General features: G+C 32.5%; 1 protein-coding gene across 1 annotated transcript; it reads left to right on the top strand.

The window, feature by feature from the left end:
* Window positions 1–5,695: 5,695 nt before the first annotated feature.
* LOC149803449 (mammalian ependymin-related protein 1-like) lies at window positions 5,696–20,614 on the top strand. The gene is made up of 5 exons (XM_089951414.1): window positions 5,696–5,804; window positions 11,631–11,721; window positions 13,497–13,661; window positions 15,144–15,256; window positions 20,487–20,614. Exons 1-5 carry the CDS (start codon window positions 5,772–5,774, stop codon window positions 20,547–20,549), a joined length of 465 nt encoding a protein of 154 aa, XP_089807540.1. The 5' UTR covers window positions 5,696–5,771; the 3' UTR covers window positions 20,550–20,614.
* The last annotated feature ends 6 nt before the right edge of the window (window positions 20,615–20,620 follow it).

Genomic DNA, 20,620 nt, shown 5'->3' with positions numbered 1-20,620 from the left:
ATGCTAACTATATTACGTGTGAACGGTGCTTGTTGGATGGAGTTGGGATCTATAACCAAAGAAGGAATATATAATAATGTATGTCAATTAAAAATACGTGCGGGTGCAGCCTGAAAAAATCTGAAGAAAGAATTTAAATTAGTGATAAAAGATTTAAATCTGAAAGATTTTATGACTCTACCCGCTTTTTCGCTTCTTTCTTTATTGATTGTTTTATGCTCAATTTGCAAATGCCTTTTTTGTGGTAGACTCTTACATCTATGTCACCATGCATATTTCATTACCTTTACTTGTGCATTTCGGTTTTATTTCATCTGAAATTAACATACGCCAAATTTGTCACCATGGAAACGTACTTATTTGGTCATCATTTTTTAATAAAGCTAATGAGTATTTTAATAGTATACACACTATATTTCGATAGATCTCTCTGAGATGTGCACACCCATGCATTGATACATCTTAGCAATTACCTCAGTGTTATGCTTTAAAAATGACATAGAGATGATGAACGATTTATTAATACACCATGTTATTACCATAGCAATTAAATCAACACATTGATATTCAAATGTTAGTTGAAGCTTTCATAAATCTTTTTGACAGGAAACCGTATACGTTTGAATTTGTAGTTACAGTCAACTACAATGGCTTACAAATAGTATCTAAAAACTGTTCACACACACACACACACACACACATACATACATACATACAAAAATGTGTAATGCAAATGTAACAAAAATGTAAAATGTAAAAAATGATGAACATACATATATATATATATATATATATATATATATATATATATATATATATATATATATATATATATATATATATACACACACACAAAATCAGACTGTAAACTAATGTCATCCGATAAATGGTGAACATTTGTTTGGTTGTTCTCAATTGTTAAATTGAACTAGTGTATTGCTGAATACCACATTCCATACATTAATACAATATTATATTTCATAAGGGTTGCTTATATTAATACAACCCACATTTCGACCGAGAAACTGTCCCTTTCATACAGAATATGAAACGACAGCAAACTTGTTAACATTTCTCTCTCCGTATGTACAAATATAAATAAGCATCATTATAGCCTTAAAAAATGTAACCCTATTATAGTGAATTTATTAGAGACATGCAAGTATTATTTCTCTTTCATATTTTGTGGGGTTATTGAGTATGTATTTTAAACAGTCTCGTAGTTGTTTCTTTCCTTTCTTTTGTTGTATCTTTGTTCCTCTGCTTATTCCTTTATGTGAAATACTCTCTATATATGACGTTTTCTCTTTGTTCCTGTATAATGGCTCATGATACATTTAAAGAATTTTGTCATTAATAACGTTGTGACGACTCGTATTATCAGTGAGGTGAGAATAACATAGGTCATTCCACTATGACCGAGATTAGACACAGATATCCCTATGTCTTATCATTAGTAGATGCAGCTGCCTAGGATTCAAATTTTCTCGATATTAAAAGAGGAGAAAATGGGAAAATTCATGACAAAATGATACATTTAATTGAAGTTTTCAGGATAAAATATCTTTTTAATTTTCCAAAGACATCAAAACTAAGCTGTTAAACTCCTTAGTAATCCATGCTTTTTTCAAGGCGTTTAAGCCGCTTGTGTAACACATTTCCTCAGTCAACTTCATTGCAATAATAAATAAACGCGATGGCAGCAAACGTCCCCTAACAGGTCCCTTATGGCCATATCTCTAGAGTGCGCTTGACAAATAAAGGTCAAAGTTTTGAGTGAAAGTAGTGAGTCTTCTTAATCCAGCCATTTTCCATCTCTAACCGCCCATGATGCTGTCAGTTTTGTGTCTCGCGTCTCTTGTAGTGGTGTCGTCTGCTTCAATATGTTGTGTCCCGCCACAGTGGGAGGGGGCGATAGGAACCCTCATCAGCATCGTTTATGACAACCATACTGTCATAAATAGGGTAAAGTATAGATGCTTTCCTTTTTTTCACATTAGCGTATTTCGTCTATGAATGGCTTCACTTTAAGCTGTTTCCATCGTTAAAATGTATTTAAAGTAAGTTGTACCGCTACAACAGAACATTGAATGTGAGATTATTAGTATGAATATGTTATGTATAAGCAAGTAATATTCTTTAATAATATAACTTATAACAAATTGTTTTTGTTGAACTCAGTGATATTGTTTTTTTATGCAATCAATAGCAAATCGATGCCTCTATTCCGTATCCACAACACCATAATTTCTTTACTTTCAAAACGTATTTATACAAGGTCTTTGAAAATGTTTAGATCTAATGAGATAAATGCGCATTAAATGGATAGAAATAATCGACATATGTAGCATAAACATAAGAGTTCTTACCTTATAGCAAGCCAAATAAATGTCAATAAACATTACATTATGTATATTAAAATATATAATATAATTAATACAGGAACTTCTTTTAGAATTATTTAACATTATTAAACAATTGCTTGGTTGTAATTTGCGATAGGATTAGTTGTCCTTTATTTTTTCAAGACCAATGTGACCATTCAAAACTTAGGGTTTTCAAATCCGCGTTCAAAATATTCATGTATCGTGTTTTATGTATACCTCAGTAGTTAATGCTAAAATGATATAGTTTATCGATTACCTATCAGCCGGTTTAAAATATTATATTTTTAATTTAATTATTGATGCAGGATTTACACCAGATTCTTGGTTGGAAGGGATTGTAAATCCAACTTACTAGGGTGTTGGAAGTCGAAATTAATTCAGAGAATGAACGTCCAATAATTAGAGTCAATTCTTTGCTAAATATGCTCAAATCAACCTTCAACAACAGGTAAACAATTTTTAGATAATTTGGGTTGTGTAGAAGAAACATAGGTAACATATCGTACCACGTACTCAACAATTGATAGTTTGTCTTTGATTTCATTCAATGACATCCAAAACGCAAGGTAAAATAAATTATTTTGTTGTTTTGTTGACTTAAAAATTGATTAAATTTAGAGAAAGTTGGTCTTGGCAAAACTAATTAAATAAAATATTGGCAGACATTTTATGCTAATTTGTAAGATGAACCAGGTAAAAAAATTTGTATTAAGTTAAATGGTGCACTAGCAGTTTTTTCAGCTTGTAATAATGGATTATCGACAAGAAGAAGGTCTCTCTCCTTTAGTTTTTTATTTCTTGATGATTTAGTATTATTTTTGTCATAAAAAAGTAAAGGAATAAAAATGAATTTTTCACAAAATAATTGTAAAATGTTACTCGATCTTTTATTTACTCTTAATGTAGATGATAATATCATACAAGATGACAATAATTAATAAATTAGAGAGATCTTAAATTGTTTTCCACAATATTGTAAGGACTGGAAATAAAATCTTAATTATGGAGAAACATAAATAATGCTGTTTTTTTGGTTTTTTTGAGTAAAAAAAGTCCTGACCAGTCTTAGTTTACAAGTAGATGATCATTAAAATATGTAATGAGAAAAATTGTTTTTTTGTCTGCAACAATTTGATTTAGCCAAACATACACAAAACCGAAGCGAAATAATATATCATTAACTCAAAAATAGACCCACGTGAACGTTTAGTTTCATCTTCTCTTTTCAACATTAAATATCATTGTTGTGGGTATCGATTTGAAGGCATTCTTACAACCTTCAACCATTATTAAAAACATCGTAAAAATACAAGGTACAAAGTGGGTAACTTCCGCACTCTCTTAACACAGTCGCATTATTGTTAGTTTTAGGAACACCTAAATAATGTTTGTTTAAGTTGTATTGCACAATTATAATATCTCTACTAAATTCATATCCCCAAATTTCCGACCCATAACAAGCAATTGGTTTAGTTACCGAATCAATAATTTTAAATGCATCGTTTTTGATGATTCGAAATCCCTGAAGACGCTTTCTTTTCCTGGGCCTCTAGTATCTGCTTTGCTCTCGTCCATACCATCTTTTGGTGTGAAAAATAGACCCATCTTTTCGTGTGAACAATAGACCCATCTTTTGGTGTGAAAAAAAGACCAATCTTTCGGTGTGAAAAAAGACCCATCTTTTGGTCTGAACAATAGACCCATCTTTTGGTGTGAAAAAAGACCAATCCTTCGGTGTGAAAAAAGACTCATCTTTTGGTGTGAACAATAGACCCATCTTTTGTGTGAAAAATAGACTCATCTTTTGTGTGAAAAATAGACTCATCGTTTGTGTGAAAAGTTGACCCATCTTTTGGCGTGAAAAAAGACCAATCTTTTGGTGTGAACAATAGACCCATCCTTTGGTGTGAACAATAGACCCATCTTTCGGTGTGAAAAATAGACCCATCTTTTGGTGTGAAAAAAGACCAATCTTTTGGTGTGAAAAAAGACCCATCTTTTGGTGTGAACAATAGACCCATCTTTCGGTGTGGAAAATTGACTCTTATTTTGGTGTGAACATCTATTTGGTGCGAAAAATAGACCCATCTTTTGGTGAAAAATAGACCCGTCTATCAGACCATTGTCTTCCGCCCACGTGCATGTATGGGTACTCAATACATCAGTAAGACTTTGCATAGAGTATCAATAACACATCTTTCGGTTTGGAAAATAGACACATCTTTTGGTGTGAAAAATAGACCCATCTTTTGGTTTGAAAAATAGACCCATGTACTTATATTAAGGCACACGCTCTATACTTTCTTTGAAAATCCCTACCTCCTTTTGCTGAGATATCACCCATTTCTGAAAACAATGAATGGAGTTTTATGAAGATCGACCGTCATATCAGTTTTTTTTTTTTTTTACAGAAACGTTCTGTAACATTTATTTGGTTCTATAGTAGCTTTACTGTATCTGCACAATTAGCAACACCATCAGCTTGAAGTACTGCAAAACTATCACCAATATACGTTGTATGAGCTGTGTAATGAAATCATCAATAAAAATGGAAAACATGATAGGGCTTAAAACACAGCCGTGCCTTGTACCTAATGGACATTCGAAGCAGGTAGTTAAACCTTTAGATGTTCGTACGTAGCTTTTGAAATTTCTTTACATTTCTATTAAAATTATTACTTTTTTACCATTCATACCCTTGCGCATTATGGATGAACATAATTTATCATACTGTATTTTATCAAAAACGCTTTTAAAAGGCAAATGAAATGATTTCTTTTGGAGATATACTGCTGAGCTAAAGCCCGAATAATAAAGATATTGTTGCATGTGGAGTATTTTTTGATAACGACTGCTTGTGCTTCTTCTATCAGACCATTGTCTTCTGCCCACGTGTATGTATGGGTATTCAATACATCAGTAACACTTTGCATAGAGTATCAATACGAGAAATACCTCTGTAATTGTTTAGATCGCCCTTGTCATCTCAGTTATATATAGGACATATAATACTCTTCTCCCACTGTGTAGGAAAATAACCGGACTCAAAGATTTTGATTAATGGAGAAACGTGGATATAGAGCCGGACTCACATAAAGTTTTGTTCTGTTTTCATATATATATATATATATATATATATATATATATATATATATATATATATATATATATATATATATGCGGGTCCTTATCAGTCTTAACTTGAGACTCTCTTCTGAATAGCTACTACTTGATTTTGTTTTGATTATGTTTTGTTCTGCTTGGCGTCCATGAAAAAATAACATATGTTCTCTTTTTATAAAGGCAAATGTGTTAGTAGCCTACGATGCAGTGAATCGGCGTATAGCTGCCAGAGAGTACATCAGTATCAACGATAATACCAGCATGGTGGTTGATATGTATAACGATCACGCTGCAGTAAGTATAGGGTAAATGTAGGTATTAGCATACAATGTGGACGCAAGGATTGGGTTTTCAGTTGATGAAAATGTGATCAGTCCCACCTGAATTCTTGTTAATTCATTACTTTCTATTATGTTAATTAACATATTTGAACAAAACGTATTTAAGAAAGGGTATTACAGTGCAGTGGCGGATCCTGAAATTCCGTTGGGGTGGGGGTGGGATGGATTGGCGTAAATGAGTAGGCATATATATCTTTTGGGATGAAATCCTCTGGCCTAAGGAACTTTCTGTATTGTAGAGGTTTCAAAGGCATACTTTTAACTATCTAGCTATACAGAAATTTTGCTAGGAAACAATCTTTTTTGTTTCGCGCCCAAGTGAGAGCGGGGCGAAGGGGTGCACCGGCTCAGCACACACTCCTCTGGATCCTCCCATGTACTGTTCATTGTAATGGTGTATAAATTTGTTGAAAACACGAAATCCCAGACAAGTGCTGCCCACTGAATAAAACAGATTTTTAGTTATAAAAGAATACTTTGAACCACTAGATATGACATCACTACATGTAGAAAGTACAGTAAAAGATCTATTTAAAAGAAAGATAATATAAAATCGATAAGTTATAAAAACATGTGATGTGCATTCCATTCTGTATTTTCTAAAAATAAAACTACACATATGCTTAATTAAACTTTTGTTTCGAAGGCATATTTCTTATTTCGATTTTTCTGAGAGGCGCTGAAAGGGGCATTTGGAACTATAAGTAAATAAACACTACGTAGAGGAAATATTAAACGGAATTGTATTTTTACGTTGCCAACTTTTGCAAATGCATGCGGTAAATAATAGGATAAGGACATATATATATTATTTGTTTTATACATAAATAACAAGGTTTTTTCTTCATTTTCATCACGATACTGTTTACTACGTTTAATTAACTCACTATTACAGCGTAATTCCGTTCATGTAATCTTTAAATGAATCTGTCAATTTCCAGATAGAAATAACAGTTACAACCAGCGTATTTTTCATTAAATTTTGTTAACTAGGCCTTTCTTCATGTAGTAACAATATTCATTCTTTAAAACTAAAGTATTAAGTGGGCAAACAACAAAGGATCGTCTCCAGTTATATAAATCTGCTTGGAAGAAATGTGTCATCTGCATCATATACATACTGAGCAAAGCAAGCTTCAATAGCTCAGAAGGTATACTATTATTGTGCCAAATTGTCGCATCAAGTTCCCTTTTTCATCTTTGTTTCACCATTCATTTTAAGAAATTATACCCATACTATCAACAGCTGTCAATTTACAGGTTGCTAATAAAATTAGTAACTCAAAACCAACAAAAAAAATAATGCGCAATTTAAAAATCATTTTGTTTTTATGTGATGCAAGTTAACATTTTTATCAATATGTTATTCGTCTCAAATGGAACATTACAAGGGTGGTCAATCATGTCTGCATCAGAAAATAATGGTATTGGAACCAGGGTTGTGAAGCGGTTATTCTTCCATAATTAGATCGTATAACGTTCATACAAGTTTATTTATATTAAAAAAAAATTTTCATACTGAATTTATTTTTATCACATTTTCCGCTGCACATGTTAACATATTAAGGTTTAAATCCTGGTTCAAGAGAACAACTTGCTGAATAAGCACAAATTGTATTTCAAGAGGGATGCATCCACTTGGAAACTGAATGAATTTCCCAGGATATCAGTTGATTACCTGCGTGACATCACTATGGGCATTTATTAAGTCAAACAGGCTAGAATTATGCAAATGAGCATCTCACAGAGGAGGGGCTCTGAGAGGTTATGGCATGTATGGACTTTCCAGGTCTGTTGCAATTAAAAATCCAGTCTCTCCACTCCAAAAATAAAATCCATTTGATTTGGATCCAATACAAGTCGAAATATTCCATGGACTATTGTATCTGAAAGACTGGTGCTCGGTTGCGTGTTGTGCCATTATATCTATTTTTCCTATTGTTTGTTGGCTGAAAAAGATGGGTAAATGATGAGTTGACAAAGAAAGCATCACTGACTAGTCATCTTAAGGTTGCATATTCTATTCCAGAATGTAAATATGACAATGGTGAATCAAATGAGGAGTTGTTTTACACTGTGACCACGACATTCATCAGTAGTCATCTGGCTCCTTTGAATTGATATTTTCGTTATTATGGCATCTTTTCGCGTAATATTGATGAAGAGAGAATGATAATATATAACAATTGCCATATTAAGGCCTTCAAGGGCCCTTATCACTGAAAATATTATAGTATACCACTCCCACTACTAAATGTGAAATTTAAAAAGAACAAATATCAGAAGGTAAAAAAGGCTGGAAAATAACAATGCTGCCCGTTACGTTTAGGCTCTTACCAAACGCAATAAGAAAAGAGAGAAGACAACAAACTTTGTAAAATTTGAGAAATAATTTATTTCCCGAGAAAAATAACTTACGGTTTTATAAATCAAATGCAAAAATAAATCAAGAATAATGCAAGAATTAAAAATAGAAGTCCTAGTAATAAAGAGTCCTAATGAAACTGAGTTCTAATCCAGATGAAATCCGAAATGGAAGGCGATGACGTATGATGTGGTCAGCATCGTACTGATGTGTTAACAAATCTTTGTTGAATCACAGAAAAAATATTCCAGTGTTTGAATTCTGTGTAAATTTCGATAACTGTCTTTGTCTAAGAATTAAGAACACAAGTGTTTCCAGGGAAAAATAATCTCCTGCAATCCAAATAATATGAAGAAAATTGAAAAAATCAATTCAAACTGGTCACAACAAAACACCTTAAAGTGTCACTGTTTTAAAGCCCGACTGCCCAAATTCTCTAGAAAACAGTTATATACTAATTTAAGACGCAAAACAGATTCCCGTATGAGGGTCACATGATCATGTTTCTAGAATACGATATAAGCTTTTTAAATGCCTAACATCACGTACTCCTAGTATGGCCTCGATCTCACTTTATGAATCTTAGTCTGAGAAAAAAATCACAAAAAATAAAAAAGTAGTTTACTTCAACTCTTACTGGTTTTGAATCAAGGTCAGGAACTAGGTCAGCATTAGATACAAAGTTTCTGTTAATAGTTGTTTTTGAAAAACAGTCAGGTCAAGTAGATCTGAACTGATTTTCTGAAAAATGTCAAATCCAGTAAATAAAGTTACACTACAATAGCATATAATGGAATAAAATAAAATTAAAACTACAAACAAACAATCAAATCAAATCAAATATAAATTAAATCAAATATACATAACATGCCACCGTTCCAAATCAAAATATTCGTAAATGCAGATGGAAATGGTCATATATAATTCATTCAGTTTTATCATCAGCAAAAAATTAAAAATTTTTCTGGTGCCCCTGTTAGGCTGGTGCCCTAAAGCACGTGGTTGGTATTCTTAATGGGTAATCTGGCAATGTACATACCACATTCAAATGAATACAGAACGGTATATTTTAAGACATATTCATTAATAATTTGACTTTTTATGTCCATGTTGACCTGAATAGTTTATTTATAATGCTTTTTATTCTCTCTGATGACTGTGCAGTCATTGCAAGTTCCGTCTGGTCACTCCAAGTGAATCAAAGAGGCGTCCAAGGTTAAATACACAAAAAAAAGGCTATTACAGTGTACAAACGGCAGGAGTGCATCACCTCTGGGTCATATTGAGGGTGGATGAGTGGGGTCATTACAATTATCAGGATTTGCTATTAGTTTTGGTTAATTGCTACCGTTAGGTAATGAGTGTTTAGTTTTTGGATTTCTTTTATCAGATGTTTCGTCGTCTCTTGCTGGCATAGATTTTCATTTTGACACTTCCCTGAACCTCCAGTTATATAGAAAGCCTTACGGCGAGATATTCGCATGATATTTGCGTAGGAATACGGACAAGCATATCGGCCAACATGTATAGTATACAGTACTTAAAATAGTTATGCACAGAATTGGCCTTCAAAACTGGTGTCAAATTATAATAGTCAATGTAATAATGTGACTAGCATTATTTTAATGGTATATATTATTCATTTAACGTTATTGTATTCATTACAATTTTTCTATGCGCTTTTGAATTTCTTCAATGCCCCCATAGAGGGCCCTATTTTTGAGTCGCAACAAAAATTTAATATAGGCCTACGTGCGCATAGGAGGAGAGAGAGAGAGAGAGAGAGAGAGAGAGAGAGAGTATAGTCATATATAGTTATTTTAAACAATGAAAAGATAGAAAAATACTTACTTTGACTCATTTTTCACCCATGTTTATGCGCAAACTTGTTTCCAAAAATTCTTTGAAATTCTATAAATCCCCGAATCATGCAAGATGTAAATCACCATCTTTGCAGACTCTAAGTGCTGGTAAATATCATTTGCAAAACGAAGAATAAAATGATTGTGTTTCCATTTGTTCATTATAGATATATGTTCTTTATAAACATGTACATCGTCTCATTTCACAGACAACTGTATGCAGTCAGTGTAATTCAATATTCCCGCGCTGGTTTAAAAATAGACGCAAAATGGTTTAGAGAGTACAATACCTATAGTATGTTTCTTTCCTTTATTCTTCAATGCTATTACTTCTTAAACATATTTCACATTTTCCGAAGCTCATTAAAAGTGCTGAACCAATAGTGTTCTCGTTTTTATTAATGTCCATATTATATCTTTACTGATGAAGAAGTAGTTTATAAATAGATTATAGTTTGACTATTAGCTACCTCAAAGGGTGTGGAAGACAATGTTTTTTCTTGAAAGATAGAAACACAGTAGTGTGTGTGTGTGTGTGTGTGTGTGTGTGTGTGTGTGTTATAACCATGAAAATATAAGGATAAAATTACATAAATACGTAATGAACATTTCTCATTTCCAGTGAAGGTAACAAACCCATGTATTCGGCGAAGAAGCAAACGTTAGGCCCCTGCTAACGCCTCCTTTACAGTCATATTCAACAATATAATAAAAACAATTGTTTCAATAATTCAATAATATTAAACATCATTAAATAATATTAAACAATATTTTATTGAGAAACAGTTGTTTTTTTTAAATTTTATGATCAACTACCTTTTTGTCAGCGTATTTTAGAAACAGTTTTCAGCTGATGTATAAGTTCCGTATTATATTTTTGTCTACGATGGACCATTTTGGAATAGGTTTAGAAACTAAACTTTATATTTAGAGCTTCATAGCCCCTAAAATACTAAAAATGCATGTTGCAAATTTGAAACTGAGTGAATAGCTCACGATAAAGCAGTATCTATGAGAAGTAAACGGAAAAGATGGCTACTTTTCATGTCTTTTTTTTATAGTGTTTTGACACCCTGTAACCATGGCAAGGGACACGTAAACCTTAAACTGATGTCAGAAATAAATGTTAACCACTTCATATGTACATTATACATAATATAAGGACATATAGAAATGGGGCAAAAAATGGCTCTTATTCAATATAGTCCTTTCTTTTAAGTTCCAGTCCAGAATAGGAAAAAAAACTCGTTTCTTTTAGGGTTTTCTTTTGCTTTATTCACTAAAAGTTTGCCCAATAAAAACATCGATTGGGGAAATACAATTTTGAACATTTTAAGTTTGTTTGACGTCATTGTTGTCGTTGTCCTCTTTTCTTTCCTTATTCTGTTGCTGCCGTTAAGATGCTTGTAGATACTATGATCTATTTAGAACTATTTTAGTCTCAGAATTATCTGCAATCGTTACAAATGCATGTATTTCCTGATTGCGTGGCAACGACTGATTTATTTCCAAAGACACAAAAATATGTTAACAATTTTTCATCTTTTTATAGGGTATTAAATACACAGTAGAATCAACATCGGGTCAGCCTACCAGATGTTACAAACAGGCTCTTGGGCCCTTCGTGGACGGATGTATCCCAGGTATTCATTAAACAAGTGATGACGAAGATGATCAAGAATGATAAATCATCAATATCGTTAACAACATATATATATATATATATGAATGTAGCATGATGAAAACATCTATATGAATGTATCATGATCAATCTAAACTTATACATGAAAATAAATTAGCCATTCAGAATTGGCAAATGAATTTATCATGATCACTTTAAATTGATGCATGATATTAACAAGGTCATCAAAACTAATATATGAATGTAGTATTTTCTCTAAAGAAAGGTTCTCAATTTGGCTGATTCCATTTCCAAAGAAAATTCCAACGTAAAAATGGTAATGCTAGGCGTCTGTTTTCTTGGATTGATGTTTGCAAATAACTATTTAGCTATGAAGCAAGCAAGGAAAATTTAGCTGTTGGTTTATATTGCATTTATCGATAAAACTAAGGATGTTATTCAGAAGGTACACCGGCAATGTTGTGTTACAACTCTTTGGTCTTAAATTAAGCAGGAACAAAGAACAAAAATAAACAAGATTAATAAATTAAAAAATATTTTAATTTGCATGAATACAAAGTGAAATTTAAAAAGAACTTACAGTATCGTGGATTTAATCCCCAGTAGTCCCAAATGTTTTATCGCAACTACAGAAGTATAGAGTATTCCGAATCTATTCCAGTGGTGTTCCGAAAAAATGCCAATCTTGAATAATTCATGTATCAGTGCCCCAGAACAGTGACGATGAGCTTGATGTATCACACTTATATAATCCAAAATGCCTCTAAATCTATTGATAACCATCCTAAAATGGTGATCTAATCCGAATAGTATCAATGAGAACATTGTAATTTAAATGAATAATTGAAATTAAAAAAAACTCTGATCACGACTAAAAGACTGATTCCACTATACAAATGTTTTATTCGTAATGAGTAATTCTAGTCACTTCATCTAACACCAGGCCAACAAGTCATAACACTAGCCTCTTAATGCTGAGCGCCAAGCTCGGCGGCTGCTAGTATACCATTTTTATAAATATTTGGTATAGTTTATTTCTAGAAATGTTCTAAGTTGTCAACAAGATCGGGTCTTTGACTTAAATTTAATAAAGAACATGACAAACTTCACAAGGAAAACCAATGTCCTGATCATCCTATTTACCTGCAAATAATAATAATAATCTTACATATAATCTATAATCATAGACGAAAACTAGCCCATGTAATATGTTAATTACAAAGATAAAGATATTAGGCAGGTAGATCCAAACTCCTACCCTCAATTATGGACAAATGTAAATCACACAATACAAAATAAATAACGGCATACGCAATATGATGAAATAGCACGTACCTCCGTATTCTCAAACATATTTCCGGACGAAACTTTAGACCAAGTTGAAAAATCTTAATTCATGTATATTCTTGAATACGGAACATTGAAATGACATATTCTTTTAAGGAACATGATTCTTTTGTGATTCCAGTTTAAATTTCTTACTTCTAGCATAAACTTCAACTGAAAACACGTGTAAAACTGAAACCAAAGCATATTAGATATATAGTTCTGTTTTTGACATATCGGTATAATGGGATGTAATACCATGTATTAGTAAATTAACAAATAATGTTAAAGTTTATCTATCAAGATTGAAAAGATTTTATTGCTACTTGTATTTTCTAACATGACGATGACATATAATGACAGTTTTCAACGAAGATACAATTTTTTGTTTAATAAAACACTTCACTTATTACACTTATTTTACGACTCTTTATCATCTAAACCTTGTAGATAACGCTACCAAGAGTGCCGGTAACTATCTGAGAGGTCTTGGTAGAAATTCATTGGCAGCGTCGGCTTACCAACTCATCGCAGAACCATATGCCTTGTATTTGGAGGTGACTGACAAAGGCTGCATTCCTGTAGAAGAATTAGCTATTGGATCTTTGCACGGCTGTAAGTATTTACAAAAGGAATGACGACAACTGCATTGACTCACATTGCAAATACAGATTTCTCTTAATTCATGTTCCACCCTACCCCTAAATATACATGCTCCACTAAACCACATAACCGCCATTGACAAGCGGATCATACTCCCCAACTTTATTTTTGTAAATCTGACTTTTGGATCCCTCCCACGGACACCAAGAGGCTTATATCTTCTTGCGGATGGTCACCTGAAGGGCAGCATAACTACACAGTTTCGTACATTTCCACCCAGTGGTTTAGGATGAAGTATGGTTACGGACATACGGTCGGACAGATAGAGAATATCAAAATATCTTCGGAGTTTTACAAATAAGTATGCGGGTAGTTAACGAAAAGTTAACAATCTCTTTTATTTTGGAGACAATTAATTTAAATATTCTGAGACGAAACAATTTTTACTCAAGCATATCAGAAGAAGAAAAAATACCGACAAGTATGATTATTCAAATAGCATACACAATTTTTAAAATATGTACCGTAGATAATTCAGAGTTGTGAGCAGGTTTAGCTTCCAGAAAAAAATACGCATTTCGTCTTGAAACCTGAATGTTGGTTTTTGAAGATTCCATGTTTAAAACTCGGAAAACCTTTACTAGTTTTATAAAATAAACAGTTTATAGTTAGTTTATATCCTAAAAATGTATAACCTTCTGGAGGCCTTTATAGTATATAACTGTGTTTGTTTTACAAAGAACATAGCACACTTGTTTGGGGATAACATTGCCGAATCACACTTTAGGTAATACTCTAACCTTTGATAGTGATGTTGTGTGCAGATATTAACTAAACTCAGTCTAAGAACTCATTGCATTGTCGTATTTTTCGCAAATGGAAATATTTATGTGAACAAAACATGGACTGGCCCAGAAACGTATTATGTATCGCGACATACTTAGGGCAGACTATATTCCTTAGAGAGCTTACGAACAACTCGTAAAAGAACTGTATTCCTCGATATCGATTTCCTTTAATTGGAGTGATACATTTTTTGCAATCTAAATCTCATCATCAGAAGTTCTTAAATTCAAACATGCTATCTAATACCATATTATCGTTGTTATCTAAAGCTGAATTTAGCTTAAAACATGGATTCGATATTGCATAACTTCTCCATTTTTAATGTACAAGGTCGGCTTTTTTTTTTAACTTCTGCTCACGTGTATATTAAATGTTGAGGCAAGAAACATTCAGCTGTATATACAACGCAGATGTAGATTAGCTTGTCTTATGTTTCTATATCCAGCGGAAGTGTAGCATTCTATAGCTTTGGTAAAATACCCAGAAGCAGAACTAGGAAATATAACTCACAGTTCGAGATACCAAATGACATGTTTGTACGGCTTGCTATACGTATCTAAGACTCTATTGTGAAAAACGTTAAAGTTGTCAAGCTGTGAAAGCCAATGAGTTATGTTTTGCTTCATGAATTTCACATTTTCATTTCAGACGCCTTTGTTCAGACTAATGGGTATTACAACATAACGGCAGGGATCACAGATCCATCTGTATTCAATCCGCCTGAAATATGTAACAAGGCGCCAATGGTTAGCAAGCACTTAGTAAGTAACTGATTAATATGTCTGTATGTCTGTAAGTATATATGTATGTATGTAAGGTCGTTTTTTGTACATGGCAGAAAGCAAACTGATGCAATGCAATTCGACGGTAGATAATTTTAGAAAGTGGTTAACCACAAGGGAATACGATTTCCTATGAAGAATAAATTTTGCTAAAAGCAATGGAATGATTGGCAGTTGGTTTCTAAACGGCACTGAGACTGGATTTCTAGCTTCTCTAGAACCATGCTATCGTGATATTCATTTATTCCAATCATAACAAAGCAAAATATTTTTATCAACATAAATAACGACACAAAGCTATAGTGTGATACATTCATAATTGTTTATAGAGGTTGCATAACTATTTCAGGAGTTTAGAATTAAACAAACAAATGCAATATCAGGAATTTATTACAAGGTGGAATGCAATGGAAGTGTGGTCAAAGATAGTAGCATTACAAACGAATGAACTGCAAGTGAATGAAAAGTTTTATTTGTCAATTTTAAGAATTTAAACGTGTATCCTGTAATGTTTTTTTGAAAAGATCAAGAATTTACAGATTACATTTAATGATGATAACATAGAAAGGAACATCATCAATTCCAATATCAAGATTGTTAATCTGTTACGCATTCGGCATTCATGGTGGAAACGATATGCACACATCAAGGTTTATTTCAATTGCAAGGATGATCGGTGGCAAATATCTGTTAATTACATTCACGCGTATGAAATTTTCAACAAATACTGCAAAGACGTTTTTGCACTGGTTAATGTGGTCTTCTCAAAATACGATTGGGTTGTAAAAGTACAAATGACAAGGGGAAGTGATATCAACGGCGCGTTCAAGGAAGTTATCAAAATCACAAAGCTAAGAAAGATACATGTTGATGAAAGAACCGAGCAATGCTGCATCACAGTTGACAAAGAAAAACATAGAGTACTTTACAACTGTCTCATAATTAATAAACATAATTACAAAGACTAAAAGGTGAAAGTATTTCACTCCAAATGATATCCAAAAATGGGTGACTCTAAAGTATAGGTACAATAGCAAACATCAAAACATAAATAGACCTTGCTCTTATTGACGTGATCAGGACAGGGAAAATAAAAATGTATGGATCAGTTTATTCAGGTACTTTACATCTGACAATTCTGCAACTACTAAATTCAAAATTGGTAAAACGGTCAGAATGTCAATGTTTAAAGCAAACGAACACTTTCCTAATTTACGGAGGCATTATTAAAGTCAGGCCAGTTATATAATTTGATCCTGTTGTTAACAAATTGGAAAACTTAAACGAGGAAGACACTTTTGGGATAATATGGGTACATTTTGCAAGCAAGATTTAAATTTTACGACCAAATAAAAAAGATTAAATATACAATCTAAAGTAATTTTGGACCAAAATAATGATGGGTAAAGCGTATGTACTTATAAAAGCAAAGAATATGATAAATTTTGTAACAGCTAGAAATCAGCAGAAATCATTATCCATTAAAGTGATGGGTTCATAAAAAACAATGCATATAAAGAAGTATTAAAACAGTAAAAATGGTGTGGTTATGAAGGTAACGATTCTGTATAATGAGGCAAATGTACAATAACAATTTGTTAGTAAATGAAGTAATTAGGACACGTTGATGTGGATATTAAAACACTGAAATGATGCAATCATTTCCAAAGGCTCTTTGTCCTAAATAAGCTACAGCTATATGTGAAAAGTAAAGGAATAATAAAGTACTATACTGAAATTGACAGAATTCACTAAACTAGACAGTGTGAATGGCAAAAGTTGTTTGTGTGATTTCCCACATATTTCGTAATCAATAACATACCAGCCTAGTAAAATCAGGAAATGCATGTGTTGTTTTACAAATGAGGAAAAGAGTTGTCTGAATGTAAAATGCATTCATCATCTTACGATGTTTTGAGGCCGAATAACAGCAATAAAATACTTTCATCTTCTTACGATGTTTTCAGGTCAAATAACAATAATAAAATGCCTTCATATTTTTACGATATTTTCAGGTCAAATAACAATAATAAAATACTTTCATCTTATTACGATATTTTCAGGTCAAATAACAATAATAAAATGCCTTCATATTTTTACGATATTTTCAGGTCAAATAACAATAATAAAATGCCTTCATATTTTTACGATATTTTCAGGTCAAATAACAATAATAAAATGCCTTCATATTTTTACGATGTTTTCAGGTCAAATAACACTAATAAAATGCCTTCATATTTTTACGATATTTTCAGGTCAAATAAGTCAAATAACAATAATAAAATGCCTTCATATTTTTACGATGTTTTCAGGTCAAATAACAATAATAAAATGCTTTCATCTTATTATGATATATTAAGACCAAATATGAACAGCATTATTAATTTGGCCATGAACTGAGATACCATAAAGGAGAAAAATCATACTTTACAGATATTGGTCTGATGAAAATAAAAAAATTGTTTGCCAAGAAACTTACACATTCTGCTGTCTCAGCAACATGCTAGTACATAAATATCAAAGTTGTTATTACTGTTCAAACGATGATATCATTGTCAGGTGATGAAATGAATGAGTAGCAAATATGCAATTATGGTTCACCTTGCTGGCAAATCCGACAAGTAACTCATATGAGGGCATATTTTTTTCTTTGAGAAAGCAATGGTCCAACAGTTGCGGGTATTACAAAAATTAAATCAAAGCGGTATGTCATATGTGATATAAATTTTAGGTGCACAGGTTCAAAAAAGCAGCATTAATAAAAAATATCAGACCCTTTTATAAACCTAATGAAACGTTTACTTTTAGGAAGTTAAGGTTATGACAGATATGAAAACATCGTGGCAAATGTTTTGCAATGCTTATCAGAATCAGGGGTTTAATTGGATTATGCTGCTAATGGTGACGATATCGTTTGGTTACCGAGTGACGTGGTGGTTAAGTTCGGTCGTAACGTTGGATACCCGAACACTTTAAAGATATACAATTACATATTAAACTGAAATTAAACCATACCATCAGTAATGATACATAAAAAGCGTAGTATTTGAAAGGCTGGTAAGCAATCAGTACGAGTAATACAGGAAATTGTAGAGGACCTAAAAGAGGAGAAAGTAAGCCATCTTTAAGTACAAAACACGGATTACGCTGTTGACACTGTTTCATACATGCTCCACCGTTCCTACTGTGATGCCTACTTATGCATTGGTTACATGGATGTTAATAGTACATATTGCAATTTAGACATGCCAAAATAAAACCCGGAAACTACGATAATGATAAAATGAATAATCGAACATTTATTTAAATACGTTTGGTTCCTGGAGCTGCCCTCTTAACTTTGATAGATTATTTGTACTTTGTTAAAAACAAAATTCAGGTTATATAATAAACAATTTTCCACACAATATCTAATAACTAGTTTATCACATTACCGATAATTCTAAGTATTGCGACTACTACATTCAAGCTAAATGAAATAAATACCTGGAGCAGGGATAGGACATTAAGCCCGTCTTACCGAAGTTACGATTGTTGATAAAGTCATGCATTTTGCAGTTCTGATAGAAACAATTCGAAAACACTTTTTAAATGATTGTTATAGCTTTTAACCTAATAATAAAATTTTCTCTCACTTTTGACTTTACTTTTCCAATATTTTCTACAACAATTTGCCCAGCTATGTTAGATAGCCAACGACTTCAGAAATTTAAATTTAAACGAAACCATTTTTAAAAACCGTTTCCAGCAGTTCCTGTGCTACATCCTTTTAGTTTTCGTCTTTTCCTATACTGATGTCCTCCTGTAACTTTCGTATGTGGTTCAGATTTCATTCATTACATCCTTTTAACTGGCAAACAGTTACATATTATTTTAAGTCTCTTTAATCTTATGTATTTAATGATCTCTGTACCGCAGTCAGGGGTAGTTTGCATTGAAGTCATTCTTGTAAATGAACGTCTCTACTTTCTCTCACCTACATATCAGAAAGCTCGAATATGTATTGTATATGCAGCTTACATGCTTTTATTGCACTATGTAAAAGTAGGTTCGTTAGGACATACTTAAGATGAGATGTTAGATAATGTATGTTATGTTTCTTATGTCATTTGTAATCTTGAACACAAATAATCTTTATATCCAGGGTTTACAAATGATTGTAAGCCAATAATTTCAGAGGAACGTCCGGCTACTGGTTTACAGTTTTCCACATCCTTATCTTTTGTCTGTTGATCTAAAATTCATCTGTTTTCCTTGTCGCTATTTCAGATTACTTTTCTCGTGGACTGCATAGTTTGGCCAATCTCCATCTGTGTCGTAAAATTACAAAAATGTTTTCGTTTTAAATCATTTGCCATTAATGATATTACGGTTTCTACGTTAAAACCACACATTCTTCTCTTTTGTACATTCTAATATTCTCTTCGTAAAGCTTGTTAGGGAGCCAGAAAAACCACTAACAATGAGTACAATATTATCTGTTTCTATTGCGACTTCTGCACCTAAAATGGCATCATCATCCTCAGAATATGCAATTGTTTTTCATTTAAGATTTTAAAACCCCGAGTCCTTTGTTCTTTTAAAACTATCTAATAAACGAATAAATCATGGCGGCAGAACCAAGATAATAACCTACAAAAATAGAGCAATCCACAGCATTCACATACTGTTTTCATCAACTAGAACATTTCACTCCACGAAATATACTGAGTTCACAAATTGTTTCATTTACCTTCTGTCTGGCAGGGCTGCTGCGGGAACACTAAATTGTATCTGTCCTTCTGTTCCTCCCTAATCTATTCCCCTTGATATATGTTTCTCAAATTAGTCATACATCGATTCTAAGACGACTTTGACCAAGACTGACTTCTACGGTCAGTATAAAAATGAAATTCTTTCATGACACACAAGAAACAAAAATTAATTTAAATGACAACAAAGTTTCATTGCAAATAGTTTGATTTGCTCATAACGTGCAGGTGAAACATTTAGTTGCTTTTAATACAATTGAAGATAGGAACATGAAGTTTGAACACGCTAAATTATGATGCCAATTCCTGATCCGATAAACGTCAGCCTACTAAAAACTTATATTGTACATATATACATATGTACTTGAATAATGTCTCAACTGATCCTTCTGTGACATATGGTTATTTGATAGAATGATATCAGTGCTCTGTAATTTATATTTGTCTTTATTTTGTAGGTCAGTGATTCACGGACAGAAATACCCTTCGGAAGGCGAGCTACCTTTTTAGATATATTTTAAGGGTTGCTATAAAATCACGTGTCTACATATTCATAGAAGCTGCATTAAATATAATTGGTGTGTTATACTCT

The sequence above is a fragment of the Sinohyriopsis cumingii genome, chromosome 3 (assembly GCF_028554795.1).
Source record: "Sinohyriopsis cumingii isolate HCF-2022 chromosome 3, ASM2855479v2, whole genome shotgun sequence".
Classification (NCBI taxonomy): domain Eukaryota; kingdom Metazoa; phylum Mollusca; class Bivalvia; order Unionida; family Unionidae; genus Sinohyriopsis; species Sinohyriopsis cumingii.
This window is presented reverse-complemented; position numbering and strand designations above follow the sequence as displayed.

What these genes read in the sequence shown, in the direction of transcription:
- LOC149803449 (XM_089951414.1), top strand. Translation starts at nt 5,772, where the DNA reads ATGGTGGTTGATATGTATAACGATCACGCTGCA. An exon ending in TGTATAACGATCACGCTGCA is followed by an intron (nt 5,805 to 11,630) that starts GTAAGTATAGGG and finishes ATCTTTTTATAG; the next exon opens with GGTATTAAATACACAGTAGA. An exon ending in CGTGGACGGATGTATCCCAG is followed by an intron (nt 11,722 to 13,496) that starts GTATTCATTAAA and finishes TAAACCTTGTAG; the next exon opens with ATAACGCTACCAAGAGTGCC.